This window comes from Felis catus, chromosome A3 (assembly GCF_018350175.1).
Source record: "Felis catus isolate Fca126 chromosome A3, F.catus_Fca126_mat1.0, whole genome shotgun sequence".
Lineage (NCBI taxonomy): Eukaryota > Metazoa > Chordata > Mammalia > Carnivora > Felidae > Felis > Felis catus.
The window spans coordinates 103,028,799-103,045,377 of record NC_058370.1 but is presented as its reverse complement, the minus strand read 5'-3'; the positions used below and the strand labels follow the sequence as shown (position 1 = coordinate 103,045,377).

The 16,579-nt window shown below is 42.9% G+C and overlaps 2 protein-coding genes across 8 annotated transcripts in view; both read left to right on the top strand.

Moving 5' to 3' along the window:
* MERTK (MER proto-oncogene, tyrosine kinase) overlaps positions 1-14,050 on the top strand; it is a 147,609-nt gene extending 133,559 nt beyond the window's left edge. For 2 of the 3 annotated variants that reach the window (XM_023251886.2, XM_023251885.2), the window contains exon 19: positions 1,052-2,099. In XM_023251886.2, the coding sequence (XP_023107654.2) occupies positions 1,052-1,565 (514 nt within the window). In that variant the 3' untranslated portion in view covers positions 1,566-2,099. Of the gene's footprint in view, positions 1-1,051; positions 2,100-13,850 lie in introns of those variants that run through there. The other variant, XM_023251887.2, reaches the window with a different exon arrangement.
* Positions 14,051-15,476: 1,426 nt separating this feature from the next.
* TMEM87B (transmembrane protein 87B) overlaps positions 15,477-16,579 on the top strand; it is a 50,249-nt gene continuing 49,146 nt past the window's right edge. For all 5 annotated transcript variants that reach the window (XM_019827588.3, XM_011281171.3, XM_045054577.1 and 2 more), the window contains exon 1: positions 15,477-15,862. In XM_019827588.3, the coding sequence (XP_019683147.2) occupies positions 15,668-15,862 (195 nt within the window). In that variant the 5' untranslated portion in view covers positions 15,477-15,667. The remainder of the gene's footprint in view (positions 15,863-16,579) is intronic.

Sequence of the window (16,579 nt, the reverse complement as noted above, 5' to 3'; positions counted from 1 at the left end):
AGAACACAACAGAGGGGTCATGAGCACCTGGGGATAGGAGTTGTCCAGCTGGAGGCTGGTCCCCATACTGCCCCTGCTGCCCACAGAGCCATGGCATCTGTAACATCCCTGAGTCCACTCTCATTTTTATTTCTTTTTTTTTTTTCAACGTTTATTTATTTTGGGGACAGAGAGAGACAGAGCATGAACGGGGGAGGGGCAGAGAGAGAGGGAGACACAGAATCGGAAACAGGCTCCAGGCTCCGAGCCATCAGCCCAGAGCCTGACGCAGGGCTCGAACTCCCGGACCGCGAGATCGTGACCTGGCTGAAGTCGGACGCTTAACCGACTGCGCCACCCAGGCGCCCCTCCACTCTCATTTTTATTGCAAAGCAACAATGACAGGGCTGTCGAGAAGACTAAATATAGTGATACACAACACTGAGCCCCGTGAGGCACACATCCTTCACCTTCCCCCTTCCTCACCCCCTGGCCTCTTTAGCCCTTACCCCAGGGCCCTTCTAACTCAGTCCTCCTGGTTACAAACCCAATCTGATGGTATGGAACTGGGGTCAGCACGCTCTTTCTGTAAAGTGCCAAATAAATACCTTCAGTTTTGCAGGCCATATGGTTTTTGTAGCAACTACACAACTCTGCCACTGTAGCAGAAGCAGCTATAGACAATATGGAAATACATAAAGGTAGCTGTGTTCCCGTAAAACCTTATTTACAAAGCAGACGGTGGGCTGGACTTGGCCCATGGGCCATATAGTTTGCCAACCTCTAGAGTGAAGGAAAGACCTGAAATACTCCTACTTTGCAAAGTTCGATATAATTGCCATGAATGTCCTGTATTCCTGGAGCCAGAGAATCACTTATTACATACCCATGGAGTATTTATAAACATTGAACAAATACTATGCCACAAGGAAAACCTCAGTGATTTCCCAAAAGTGGAATTCGTGTGGATTAAGATGTGACAAAACCAAAGAATAGGTGAAAACACTGTGTGGATTGTCCTAAGCGCCGTGGGTGCTGGGCCAGGAAACAACTCACTCTTCTGTACTTGTAGGTATGAAATAATGCATTCTTGCTGGAGAGCTGAGCCCTTGGACCGACCGACCTTTTCTGTGCTGAGGCTGCAGCTAGAAAAACTCTTGGAGAGTTTGCCTGAAGTTCAGGACAAAGCTGATGTCATTTACATCAACACACAGTTTCCCGAGAGCTGCGAGGACCCCGGAGAGGGCCCCGCACTTGCTCAGCTAGACATGAACATTGATCTTGACTCTATCATTGGCTCTTGTACTCCCAGCGCTGCTGTCAGTGTGGTCACAGCAGAAGTTCATGACAGCAAGCCTCAGGAAGAAAGGTACATCCTGAATGGGGGCAGTGAGGAGTGGGGAGATTTGGCTTCTGCCGGCCCGGCATCAGGGACGGCGGAAAAGGACTGTGTTTTACCAGAGGACAAACTTGTAAAAAATGGAGTCTCCTGGTCCCATTCCAGCCCCTTGCCCTTGGGGAGCCCATCACCAGATGGACTTTTATTTGCCGACGACTCCTCAGAAGACTCAGAAGTCCTCATATGAGGAAAACTTTCCCAACTCAAGGAAAGTCTTCTGCTTTAGGAGGATCTCTGTACGCTCCATGTTTTTAGAATTTGTCTTCCTTGCCGATCCAATGCCATGGCCCCAAAGCACCAGGTGAATGTAAGTCATCATTAAAAATACATAATATATATTTATTTAAAGAGAAAATACACTTATATGTATATGATGGAAAGAGACAAAGATCTATTTTAATAAAAGATGACTTATTTCATGTGCTTACCTTGCAGATTAAAGATTTAAGCTTTAACAGCCTCACCTCTAGCGCTGTTCCTTGATGTTAACATTTGCACAGAGTCAGGGTTGTTTTTTTAAAGTTCTTTTCTTTTTCATGACTATTAAGTGTAAAAATATTTGTAAAATGGAATGCTGTATTTGGCTTTGCTTCTGGTCTTATGAAAAATCTGATATTCTTACATGAATCATCTATTTGATAAGAATGATTTATTTAATGTTTAAAGTTTTATAACTGAGTAATTCTTTGATGTGATTTCCTAATAAAATTTGAATGAGGAAGGGTATGTTGTACTTACTTGAAAGACATTGGTCACCGACCAGTGGCCTCCATGCCTCTGCAGAGAAATTCCCTTAATGGCTGGTCCTCGATGCAATTGCTTTGACCCATCTTGGCATTGTTCTGGAAAGATATGGAAAAACCACTCCAGAGTCCAAGGATGAAAAACAAAATATACTGGGGTGCCTGGGTGGCTCAGTCGGTTGAGCGTCCGACTTCGGCTCAGGTCATGATCTCACAGCTTGTGAGTTCAAGCCCTGCGTCGGGCTCTGTGCTGACAGCTCAGAGCCTGGAGCCTGCTTCAGATTCTGTGTCTCCCCCTCTCTCTGCCCCTCCCCTGCTCGTGTTCTGTCTCTCTCTGTCTCAAAAATAAATAAAAACATTAAAAAAAAACTTAAAAAGAAACACAAAATATACTAAAGGGTTGACAACTACAATCTGAGTGGAAAGATTAAAAATAACTTGTGGAAGAGAGTCTGACAGGTAAAACACTTTTCCGTTTGGGAGTCACAACTTACGGGGGAGGTGGACCCGGGCAGTGGGCAAGGAACAGGCTTAGAACTCAGTATCTGTGAGTTCACAGCCTGGCTCTGCTATGTCATGACAGCGGTTGTTGGTTGAGCACTTGCTGTGTTTCAAGCACTTTATGTGAACTGCCCTATTTAATCTGGATATCACTACCATACGTAGCAATGCCATTATCATGTATGGACCAGGAAACCGAGGCTGGAAACATTGAGTGATGCGCTATGGCCCACATCTAGAGAGGGGTAGAGCCGGGATTTCAGAACTCAGTAATCTGATTCTGGCTGGCTCTGCACATGATTTAGGGGTTTGTTTCAGAGGCTCTCGACCTTTTCATTTTAGCTAGTAAACACACAGGTAGCGCCTACTCTGTGGCCACACATAGGACTCATTCAATCCTGAAAACAACCCCGGCTGGTAGGTACTGCTATTATCCCCATTTTCCAGATGGGCAGGCTGAGGCACAGAGAACCTAACTCCCTCTGCTGGTGAAGGCAGTAGACTGATGCAGTGTGAGCACTGGTCCCTCAGGCCTGTTGCTCCCCACTTGTGAGCAGCCGCCCCAAGCCACCGCAGCCTGTGAGGCTTAGCCCTGTCCTGTGCCCAGCCTGGGTCCTTGCCCCAGCTGCCAACCCAGGAGCTGCAGTCTCCAACGGGAGCCAGCTTCACTGTTACTGTGCAATGCTCTATACAAGAAAGTTCTGAGGGTTTGAAAAAGATCTGCATTGTTACAGAAAATGCCAGCATCACATTTTATCAGTGAAAGAGCAAAAAGAAAAAAAAAAAAAAAGGCTGTTAGAGCCTATAAAGATAATTTCTATTGTTAGAAATTTTGGAATGGTTATTTAAAAAAATCAATAAAAATTTTTTATGACCTACTTGTGCAAACGAAGTTTCTTATTGACGGTGATTATCAACAGTGTGAAGGGAGGTGCCTGGGTGGCTCAGTTGGTTAAGCATCAGACTTCGGCTCAGGTCATGATCTTGCAGCTCATGAGTCCAAGACCCACGTCAGGTTCTGTGCTATCAGCACAGAGCCTGGAGCCTGCTTCAGATTCTGTGTCTCCTCCTCTCTCTCTCTCTCTCTCTCTCTCTCTCTCTCTCTCTCTCTCTCTTCCTGCCCCTCCCCCGCTCGCACTCTCTGTGTGTGTCTCTCTCTCTGTCTCTCAAAAATAAATAAACTTAAAAAAAATTAAAAGAATGTGAATGGCTCATCATTAAGTTCTTGATCAGGAACTGTAAGATAAACAAGCAAACTGAAAGATAAATAAGATCTGTAAGATAAATGTCCACATCTGTAAGATAAATAAGCAAACTGAAAAACTGTTACTTGGAAGTTTCATATAAATTTAATATGAAATATCTAAATTAATATACTTAGTGTTTTATATTTCTAACTTTAATGGTACAGTGTAAACAAATATATAATACATAGCTCATTAAATCGCACAGCCCTCCAAATCCTGTCCAGTTTGCTCGGTATAGGCCACGTGGCTTGAGATAGGCTGAGAAGCCTGGACCAGTTCTACTACAGAATAGCGCAGAGAAGTGAGCAAGCTGTGACTTCTGGCTTTTCTTGAGACGTCAACAAACACAGCAGAGAAACTCACTTCATCCAACCCACAACAGTGCACCAGGTCCTTGATTAAATGGGATGTGATGGGCATCACCCTCCCATCTCAGCTTCCTCTTCCCATGAGGGGAATGAAACTAACTACCATTATTCAGGCATTTCAGTCTCCTCACTGAGAACTTTGGAAACACAGTGGCTCTTCTTAGCCACATTCGAATGTTTCAAAGTTCTGAAAGAACTAACTTCCAGAGGACCCAATCATTAGGAAACTCTTGTACGGTCTCCTGAGCATGAACTGAAAATAGCCTTTTAAATTCCCTTTTTTATAAACTCAAAATTACTTTTGTAAAGTGGCTCTTGATGGGCCAAAGAGGGGGAGAGAAAACAGAAACAAATTGGGTCATTGTCTTCAGCCCCCTGGGACAGGGCTGGGGAGGTCAAGAGGGCAAGGCAAATAAACAAATACCAGAAATACTCGTGACCTACAGGTTGGGACTAGCTCTGCCTTGTGAGGGTTTTTCTTGCCTTCCTCCTCCACCCCTTCTTCCTTTCCTTCCCTTCCTTTCCCTTCTCTTCCTTTCTATCCTTTCCTTCCCTTTTACCTTTTCCTGGTTTTTTTTGTTTTGTTTTGCTTTGCTTTCTTGTTTGTTTTCTGAGTAGAGAGAAGTGAAGATCAGAACCTCATGAGCTGAGGAGCACTCGGGTGGCTCAGTCAGTTAAGCGTCCGACTTCAGCCCAGGTCATGATCTCATGGTTCACAAGTTTGAGCCCCATGTTGGGCTCTTTGCTGACAGCTCAGAGCCTAGAGCCTGCTTCAGATTCTGTCTCTCTCTGCCCCTGCCCTTCTCGTACTTTCGCTCTCTCTCAAAATTAAAAAAAAAAAAAAAAAAAAGAACCTCATGAGCTGGGCCATGCAGCCAATGGCAAAGGCTGGAAGGAAACTAGTCGTATGAGTGAGCACTCCTTGAACACTCTGGGCAGGTCACTTGGCTCTCCTGGAGAGTAAAGATAGAAGTACCTTCTCTGCAACCCCGTAGGTGGTTATGTAGGAAGGGGAGAAAGCAAGGTCTTTGAAAGAACTTTATACTTATTAGAGGATTTCCCCAATTAGAAGCTTCTCCCAATTTCATTTTTTATGCAGTACAAACTCACCATTTGTCATACTAGAAATCTTTTCCCTGATTATGTTATCAACTCCTTCCAAAATAACACAAACTAGCTCAAAAATAAAATAATTGCATCATCGCCAGGGATGCACACAGTTGCAGAAGTTGGCAGAGTGAAGGAAATTGGCCATCCTCCCTCACCTCAAGTGGCTCTTGGGCTCAAAGGCAACTCTCTGCATCCTGATGCCCAGAAGTTCCTCTTCTGTCCATCTCATCCTGGAGTTTGGTTACTTGTGAGCCTCGGTGCTCATCCCTCCCCATATAGGAGTATGGCAAGCAGTAGTGGCCTTATGGACAAGATTTGGGGACCTGGGGTGGGTCCAAGTGCGCTCCGGGGATGGAGAGACTCTTCCTCTGCCTCCGTGACTCCAGACCAAGCAGAAGTTCCTGCTCAGGAAACAAGCCAAACCACAGTCTCTTATCTTGCAAATCAGAATGACTGTGGCCAGACTAATCCTGATTCATGAAAGTTAAGACTTTTGTGACCTCTGGTCAATGGCAAAAACAAGTAGGAACTTCTGCTGAGTCAATGGGAAAATAATTGGCCCAAAAGTAAACCAGCTATGACAGCAACTTAACTTCTCTAAAGACATTTAGTTACCTTGGATGACAAGTGGGAAAACGGGAAGTTTTGTTTTCGTTAACAAACACTTCAGTAATGCCCAGTGTTTCTATATGTAGGTTTTATCTTCTCTCTTTTAAAGCTCCCAGAACAGAAGTGAAACTGCCCATCATCTATTTAACTTAAGCATGTCTTAATTGCTTAAATTAATTGTATTTAAATGCAATGATTATTTCTAGAAGCTGTAACCCCAAGACCACTACTTCAGAATATTTTCATGTACAATATCTTCTATTGAAATGGGATTCCATGTATAGATACTTGAAAGACCAACTTGAGAGTTCTATATATTAACCCTTCCTACCTCAAGGGTACAAGCATCTTAATTAATTAGTGGATTTATTGAAACTGCATAATTATAAATTCTAACCAAGACTGTGTTCTCAAACAAGTGTCCAGTGAGGACGCATATAATAAATTCATCCATTTACTGATATTCACTGAGAAGAAGGCTCTTTTCTGGACATTGGGATTTGCAAGGAACAGCCTTGCTGTCTTGATAACAGTCCAGGGGAGGGAACGCATGGCTTCAAATGAATACTTTCTTTTAAAGAATATTCTTCAGAACGCTCTGACTTGCACATTTTGTTGAAGCCACGCCTGCAGATGTTGTTTGGGCTCTAACAAACCTAAGAACTAGAGAGCAAGGACTTTCCCTGGAAGTAGGCTCTAAGGCCCTGCCCCTTAAAACTTAAAATTAAAGGGCCATCCATTGGAGTTTGAAAACCAAAATTCCATTATACCACAAATGGTCTGAGCAGTTCAAGGGAATGTAGCTGCTTCTCTAATGCCATGAGTCCTATGGCCTCTTTTAACATTGTTTCCCCAAAGATAGAAAATAATTTCTTGTGACATAATTTTGTAGTTCTCTAAATCTTTTTCTTCCTGTACTTCAGATTAGACTGTCTCTAATGATCTATCTTCAAATTTGCTGATTCTCTCTTCTGCCAGCTCACATCTGCTGTTGAGTCCTTCTAGAGAGTTTTTCATCTCAGTAACTGTACTTTTTTTTTTTTAACGTTTATTTATTTTTGAGACAGAGAGAGACAGAGCATGAACGGGGGAGGGACAGAGAGAGAGGGAGACACAGAATTGGAAGCAGGCTCCAGGCTCTGAGCCATCAGCCCAGAGCCCGACGCGGGGCTCGAACTCACGGACCCACAAGATCATGACCTGAGCTGAAGTCGGACACTTAACCGACTGAGCCACCCAGGCGCCCCAGTAACTGTACTTTTTATTTTATTTTATTTTTAAATGTTTATTTTTTTGAGAGAGAGACAGAGTGTGAGCGGGGGAGGGGCAGGGAGAGAGAGAGAGACAGAGAGAGAGAGACAGAGAGAGAGAGAGAGAGAGAGAGAGAGAGAGAGAGAGAGGCACAGAATCTGAAACAGGCTCCAGGCTCTGAGCTGTAAGCACAGTACCTGATGTGGGGTTTGAACTCACTAACCATGAGATCATGACCTGAGCTGAAGTCAGAGTCTTAACCAACAGAACCACCCAGGTGCCCCTTATATTTTTGAAGTAAACCCTACCCCCAACGTGGGGCTCGGACTCACAATGACTCTGAGATCAAAAGTCACATGCTCTATAGACTAGGCCAGTGAGGCACCCCTCAGTAATCTACTTTTAACTCCGGAAGTGCCATTTGGTTCTTTTAATAACTTGTATTTCTTTGTTCATATTCTCTATTTGATTTTGAGTTTTATCTAAATAGACACTTTTTAAAATAATAAAGTGTCTGCTAAATTTTTTGTCTGGGTCTCTTTAGGGACAATTTCTATTGACTACTTTTTTTTTTCCTATGTATGAGCTAACTTTATTGTTTATTTTCATGTTTCACATATTTTTTATTGAAACTGGCTATTTCAGACCATATACTATAGCAACTATAGATTCTAATTTGTCCCTCGTTCCAGAAGTGATTGTCATCACTGTTTTCTTTTCTTTCTTTCTTTTTTTTTTTTTTTTGATGTTTTATTTGTTTAAGTAATCTCTGCACCCAGTGTGGGGCTCAAACCCACAACCCTAAGGTCAAGAGTCACATGCTCCTCCAACTGAGCCAACCAGGTGCCCCTGTTTGTTTTCTTATTTGTTTTTGGTTTTGTTTTTTTTAGTGGCTTGCCTGAATTAATCCTGTAGACTGTATTTCTCCTGCAGTGTTTGACCACTGATGTCTCTGCTTATTTACTTTTTAAACATTATTCTTGTTTTCATTTTTAAGCCTGGCTTTTAAGAGATCACCTCTGAGTCAGCATGGCTTAGTAATAAGTCAGCCTTTGGTCAGTGTTGTACTTGAACATCTTGAGCCATTAAAGCCTCCACCTTTTGTTTATTGATTTGTGTGCAGCTTGGAGAATATATTCCAAGTTCAGGAAATTTATAAGTCTGCCCTGCATTCAGTGTTTCTTGTTTAGCCAGTGATAAGGAGTTCACTAAATGTGAATGGATTAAATATTCTGATTGAAAAGACAGAGATCATTATGCTGGATAAAAAGGGACTTGTATCTAGAAACAATAGAAACAATTCTTACAACTTAACAATAAAAAAAAAATTCTAACTTTTTTTTTAAATTTTTTTTTCAACGTTTATTTATTTTTGGGACAGAGAGAGACAGAGCATGAACGGGGGAGGGGCAGAGAGAGAGGGAGACACAGAATCGGAAACAGGCTCCAGGCTCTGAGCCATCAGCCCAGAGCCTGACGCGGGGCTCGAACTCACGGACCGCGAGATCGTGACCTGGCTGAAGTTGGACGCTTAACCGACTGCGCCACCGAGGCACCCCATAAAAAATTCTAACTTTTAAAAGGGAAAGAAAACAAGTTTTAAAGGGGCAAAGGATTTGAATATATTTTTTTCCTAAGAAGATATATAATGATCAATGAGCACATGAAAAGATATTCAACATCTTTAGTCATGGAAATGCGAATCAAAACCACAGTGAGGGGTGCCTGGCTAGCCCTCTTGGTGGAGCATGTGATTCTTGATCTCAGGGTTGTGAGTTCCAACTCCACATTGGGTATAGAGATTACTTACAAATAAAATCTTTAAAAACAACAACAGTGAGATACCACCTTGCAGCCACTAGAATGGCTGTAATCTAAAAGAAAGATAATAACAAGTGTTGGTAAGGATGTGGAGAAATTGGAACCCTCAAACATTGCTGATGAGATTACAAAATAGTACAGCTGCTTTAAAAAATAGTTTGGCAGTGCCTCAAAAAGTTAAAACATAGATTTACCATATAACCCATGAATTGCATTCCTAGGTGTATACCCAAGAGAATTGAAAACATGTTCACACAAAAACTTATACATAAATATTCATATTAGTGCTATTCATGATAGCCAAAAGGTGGAAACAACCTAAATGTTCATCAGTGTATGATGAATGGATAAACAAAATGTGGGATATCTATACCACGGAATATTATTCAGCCATAGTATACTGATATATGATGCAGTGTGGATTAACTCTGAAAATATGCTAAGTGAAAGAAGCTAATTACAAAGAACCACATATTGTGTGATTCCATTTATGTAAAATATCCAGAATAGGCAAATCCATAGAGACAGAAAGTAGATCAATGTTTGCCAGGGGCTGGGGGAGGAGGAAACAAAAAGTGACTGCTAATGGATTCAGGGTTTCTTTTTGGGATGACTATAATTATGGATTTTTATAGATTTCCAACTAGTTTTTCCTTCACTCATCTTAAACTCTGTTATTAGGTGCATAAGTATGTAGAATTGTTGTGTCTTTCCAGTGAAGTGACCCCTTTATCATTATGAAATTACCTTCATTATATCCCTCATAATATGTTCTGCTGTGAAATCTACTTTGCCTGATGTTAATATAGTCATTCCAGCTTTCCTGGAATATCTTATAATTTTTCATTCTTTTCAATTTTAACCTATTTGTGTTTTTATATTTAAGGTGCCTCTCTTATAGGCAGCATATAGTTGGATTTTTTTCAACCAATCTGACATCACTGTCTTTTAATTAAAATAATTAGACCATTAACATCTAATATGATTATTGATATGGTAGAGTTTCAATCAGCCATCTTGCAATTTGTTTTGTATTTGTCCTACCTGTTCTTTATTCCCTTTTTCTACTCTTTCTGCCTTCTTTTGAAATAATCAAACATTTTTTATGATTCCATTTTACCTCCCATCATGATTTATTAGCTATAACTGTTTTTATTCTTCTAGTAATTATTTTAAGATTGGTAGTTATATGCGTAATTTATCACAGTCTCTGTTCAAGTGATATATCATTTAAAATATAGTATAGGGCACTGGGTGGCTCAGTCGGTTAAGCGACCGACTTGGGTCAGGTCATGATCTCACAGTTTGTGATTTTGAGCCCCACATCAGGTTCTGTGCTGACAACTCAGAGCCTGGAGCCTGCTTCAGATTCTGTATTTCCCTCTGTCTCTATCCCTCCCCCTCCCCCGCTAATGCTCTCTCTGTCTCTCTCAAAAATAAATAAACATTAAAAAAAATTTTATTAATATAGTGTAAAACCCATACAATAATATATTTCCATTTCTCCCTTCCTGGACTTTATGCTATTACTGCATGGATTTTATTTCACACATGTGATAAATCCAAGGTGATATTATATTTGTTTAAATAGTAAAATAACTGTCAAAGATATTCCAATAATACGAAAAGATCTTACATATTTACATGTTGTTACCATTTCCACTGCTTTTTATTCCTTTGTGTGAATCCAGTATTCTATCTGGAATCATCTTCTAGACATTTTTTCTCAGGCTGGTCTTATGATGAATTTCTACAGCTTTTTAAATCTGAAAATGACTATGCCTCTTGTTTTTGAAAGATATTTCTGCTGAGTACTGACTTCTAGATTCAAAGATTTTTTTTCTTTCAATTCTTTTAAAAATGTTTCTCCATTGTCTTTTTTTTTTATTGTTTCTACAAGAAATTTGTGTCATTCTTATCACTTTGTTTTTTGTATTTAACATGTCCTTTTATTCTGCTTTTAAGATTTTTTTTTTTATCACCTATTATATGCAATTTGCTTAGGATATGCTTTGGTGTCATCTTTGGATTTCTTTCGTTTGGCCTTAATTGATCTTCTTGGATCTGTGAGTTTATAGTTTTTACCAAGTTTGAGAAAACTTCAGCCATTATTTATTCAAAAATTTTTTCTGACTCTCCCTTCTTTTGGGATTCCAATCGCACATATATTGGGCCACTTGACTACTCACTGATGCTCACTGCTTACTGATGTTTAATTTTTTTTTCATTCTTTTTCTTTTCTGAGATTTTGATTCGTTTTTATTCCTGTGTCTTCGAGTTCACTAATATTCCCTTCTGCAGTAGTCAATATGCCATTAATCCCACCCAGTCTATTTTTTTTATCTCACATGCTGTATTTTGCATTGCTAGAAACTTAATTTGGTCTTTTTTCTATTTTCCATGTCTCTACTTAACTTTTGAACATATGGAATTAAGTTACAATGACTTTTAATATCCTTTTCTGCTCATTCTGACATATGTGTCAGTTCTAGGTCAGTTTCAATTGATTTTTTTTCTCCTCCTTACATCTTATATTTTCCTAATTCTTTGCCAAGAATTTAGTTGGATGACAGATATTGTGATTTGAACTTCTAGGGTGCTGGAGATTTTTATATACCTATAAATAATCCTTGAGCTTTGTTCTAGGATACAGTTACTTGGAAACTAACCTTTTGGGTCCTGCTTTTAAGATTTGTTAATTGGGCTGAAGAAGCATGTTTAATCTAGGGTTAATTACTCCCCACCATTGGGGCAAAAAACTTTTGAGTACTCTAGACAATTGCCCTATAAATTATAAAATTTCCCAGGTTAGCTGATCAGGACGGGCGCTTTTCCCAGCCCTTTCTAGTACTGTTCCTTCTTATTCTTTTTGGTGAATCTTTCCTTGGCCTCAGGCAGTTTCTTCATATGTAGAGCAGTTCTCTGCTGAAGATTTGAGGAGGACCTTCTCTAGATCTCAAGATTCCCTCATTGTACAGCTGTCTCCTCACCATATTGAGTCCTACCAACTAACTGCCTTACTCACATTGGACTCCTAGCTGAGTCTTCTAAACTCTGAGAATCTGCCAGGCTCTGCTTTAGTTTCTCCTCCCTGTATTGTGGTCTGGAAACTTTCTTAAGCTAGTAAGCCAAACCAATCATAGGGCCCACCTTTCTTTTTTTTTTCCTTAGGAATAATTGTCCATTGCCTGATGTCCAGAGTCTTGGAACTGTTGTTTCACATATTTGGTCTGTTTGTTGTTGTTGTCTTAGGCAGGAATGTAAATTTGGTCCCTACTGCTCTAGCTAGCAGAGGTCTCTAATGTACCTTTTACAAAACGTTTTATTATGGAAAATTTTGAACTTACACAAAAGTAGGCAGGAGGGTCATGCATCATCTCCACGTTTTAGGAAATGGTCTACTCGTGGCCAATCTTATTTTATCTGTATCCCCACTCATTTCTCTCCCTCTTGTATTATTTTAAAGCAAATCCCAGACATCATGTACACTGATGTTAGTATTTTAGGGTGAATTCCTGCAGTGATCCCTGTCAGTGCCCTCCCCATATTCCTCCTATCTTTTCACTTCAGTGTGCCTGAACTGACTCTAGCATCTCTTTGCTTAAAGGCTTTCCTCAAAAGTGGGGAAAACTACTGTGCCCCGCTCACAGCAGCCTGGAACTGCAGTCTCTTTGATGCCCTCCCAGGGGCAGACCCTAACCAAAGACTAACAGGTGTAAATATGTAAATATCTCAGCTCCTTCATCCCTTGTGTGAGGTGATTCTGAGGCTTGTGCTTCACATCTTTCTCCCAAGTTTCTCAGTGGGACTGTGTTCCCTTTGCCCACGGTAGTAGCTGATGGGATAATGCCCCATTTATTAACTATATCCCCTCCCTGGCAGATTTGCTCACTCCCTGTATCAGTTTTCCAGGGCTGCCATAACGAAGTACCACGGACTGGGCGACTTAACATAATGTATTTTCTCATGATTCTAGAAGCTAGAAGTCTGACATCAAGGTGTCAGGGTTCAAGATGTCAGCAGGGTTAGTTTCTTCTGAATCTCTCTTCTGGGCTTATAAAAAATTTTTTTTTAATGTTTATTCATTTTTGAGAGACAGAGAGAGACAGAGCATGAGCGGGGAAGGGGCAGAGAGAGGGAGACAGAATCTGAAGTTGGCTCCAGGCTCCGCACTGTCAGCACAGAGCCCGACACAGGGCTCTGACACGGGGTTCCGACACGGGGTTCCGACATGGGGCTCAAACTCACAAACTGAGAGATCATGACCTGAGCCGAAGTCAGACGCTCAACCGACTAGGCCACCCAGGCGCCCCTCTCTTCTGGGCTTATAGATGGCTGTCTTCTCCCTGTGTCTTCACGTGGTCTCTGTGTGTGTGTGCATGCGTGTGTGTCTGTGTGTGTGTGTGTGTGTGTGTGTCCTAATCTCCTCTTCTTATAAGGACACCAATCATACTGTAGTAGGGCCCACCTATACAACCTCATTTTTACCTTAATTACCTCTTTAAAGGCCCTATCTCCAAAGACAGTCACGTTCTGAGGTATTGGGGTTAAGACTTTAGCATATGAAATTTGAATGAAAAATTCAGCCCATAACACTCCCCTGCTGGTGCTGCACCTCCCAAATGAACTACTACTCAAATTTTTATCTCAGGGTCTGCTTCTGGGCAAACTCATATGAAGGAAATCGCTAAAAGATAAGGACTCTTGAAAAAAATAACCAACTTACCCCTGTATACCTTTGATATCCACAGTTCAAGGCTTTACCCATTCTGCCTTGTATTATTGGCTTTTTACACGTGCACATCTTTTTATATTTTTACAGCCTCACAGTGATGACAGAGACTATGCCGTACTGATCTTATCCCTGACCAGGTAATGCCTTGGATGTAGGAGATACCAGTGCTGCTTGATTTGCTCAAGTCAATGACAGTAGTTCTAATCTGCCTTGGAAACTAGGTTTTAATAGAATAGCCACAAAATCTAAATGACAAATAAAAGTACTTGTTCTTTAATAATGTAAAATCCTTGCTAAGTCAATTGCCAGCAATCTGTACAAATGTACAATACCTAGCACTAAGGTACATAATATTTGTTGCCTGAATTAAGGTTCCAATGATTTAAATTAGAGGTATCTATAGCATCATCAATTGGACGCTAAAAACTCAGGATTACAAAGCCACGATTTTTATGTAAAATATCTTCAAAATGCTAGTGCCACCTACTGGTGAGGATTGGCTAGTGTTCTAGAAACCTATTTCTTAGGGCCCTTGAATTTTGATGGTTGTATAACAAGGGGTCTGTCTATACAAAGCATTAGTAAACAATAAAAATTTGACACAATAAAAACATGATATATAATCACAAGATTCTTGTGAAAAGGAAATGTCATACATTCAATCTTCACATTTATCATTTTTTTTTTAATGTATATTTATTTTTGAGACAGAGAGAGACAGAGCATGAACGGGGGAGAGTCAGAGAAACAGACACAGAATCTGAAACAGGCTACAGGGTCCAGGCTCTGAGCCTGACGTGGGGCTCGAACTCACGGACCGCGAGATCATGACCTGATCCGAAATCAGATGCTTAACCAACTGAGCCACCCAGGTGCCCCTCAATCTTCACATTTATAAATACACAAGACTCTCAACTCAAACCTCTCTAGACTAGACCCTCAATAATGATTGGCTGAATAAGTGACTAGGGTGAATGAGGGTGACTGATAAGGCAAACAGAACCTCTTGACTGTAAATCAGTCCTATTTTACATTAGAACAGTATTAATCGAGGATTGTATTCTCCCTCTAGACATTATTTACATTTGATAATAAAGTAGTTCTCTCGGACAGCAAGCTTTCAAAGGCGAAAATGCTAGGCAAAGTACACAGTAAGACAAATTTAAATCCTTTTAGGTTTAAGTAATCAGGCGGTGTATTTGTCTGAAAATTACTGCTGTGCTACCAAGTTATGCTTACAACACAATGCCTTGGGTTCAATTGACCCTGACTTCAAAGTACTTTCCAGACCACTTTCCATGAATTAAGAGAACAGTTTGTTTCCCTTGAGCTGTGAGGACTGGGATAGGGGCACGTGTATAGGATACAAGAAACTGAAACACAAGGAGCAGAAAACTTAAGCACGAAACTCCATCCCATATTCTCCATTAAGCATCAGACCACAGGCCATAGCGAAGTCTGGAACTTGACCTTTCACCCCGGGCCGGTCCCGCCCCCAATATGGTCCCGCCCACGCCCCGCCTGTTCTCCCGGCCCCGCCTCCACACTCCGGCCCGGACCCAAGCCCCGCCCCCACTCATATCTCCTCCCGCCCCCCCCCCCCCCCCGATAGTCCCGCCCCCCAGCTCTTCTCCCCACCCCGCCTCCCGACTCCGGCCCGGCCCTGAAGCTCGCCTCCACGCTCTGGCCCGCCCACCCCTCCCACCCCTCCCACCCCTTACCCCCCCTTGTCGCGCTCTGTCTCCTTCTAGCTCCACTCCTGGGCTCCGCTTCCCGGGTCCGAACCGCGCCTCCCCGCCCAAGCCTAAACCCCGTCTCCACCTCCCTGTCGGAGCCACACCACACGACCCGAACCCGCCTCCCGGGGGCGGAGCCGCACCAGGTGCGGACCCGGGGCGTGGCGGATGTCCAGGAGCGCCAGGTGCGGCTTCCGTGTCAAGATGGCCGCCGCCTGCCGCATCGGAGCCCGGGTCCCGCCCGGCCGCCGCCTCTTTGCCGGGACCCCGCTGCTTCGCGTCGCCCTCTGCCTCCTGTGCTGGGCCCCGGTGGCTGTGGTCGCCGTCCCCGAGCTCGGGCTCTGGGCAGCGACGATCAGCGACGTAAGTGGAATGTCGAAACAGAGGCGTGGCGCGTCTCGGGCCCTCAGGGTCCCCGTCGGGACTCCTTCAGACCCCGGTTCCCGGCCCTGGACTTGTTCATCTGGTCTTTGCCAGGCCTGCTCCGGGTCCCTGATACGCCCTCTGAGCCTTTCGTCTGTTAACGGGCGTGGAGACCTCCCTCCTCCGGCTGGACTTGGGCTGTGGGGAAGCTCAGTGAAGCTAGTGCACGGGGACGGCTCTCCCTTCTGCGCGCTGCTGCTGTTCCTGCGGATCGCCTTTCCCTAAGTCCTGGCCCCTGGCTGTGCTCTGACGCGCTCTGGTTAGATCAGGTCGTCGTTTATTCAGACCCGAGCCCCCCGATTCCTTGGCACTCCTGCCGGCATCTTTGCCTTTTGACCCCACCTCGGGCCGGGTGCAGCCAGAGGGCCACACCCGTGAGGCCACAGGAAGGACTTTCCCAGGCTTCGCTCTCAGCACAAATTTAAAAAGTGTGTGTGCGCCGCTTTCGTTTTCTTCTTTAAATGCGAGAGCTACCCCACCCCTCTTTACCCTCTTCTGCGGTTCCTGAATTTCTCGAGGGCTCCTGTCACAGTTCGGGGAATGTGTGTGTGGAGATGGGGTGGGACGTGTGATTAAGGAGCGTTTGAAAGGCTAGGCTGGAGGCATGAGTGTGTGGAAACTTCCTTTCCAGGGCAGGATATTTGAGAACTTGGCATC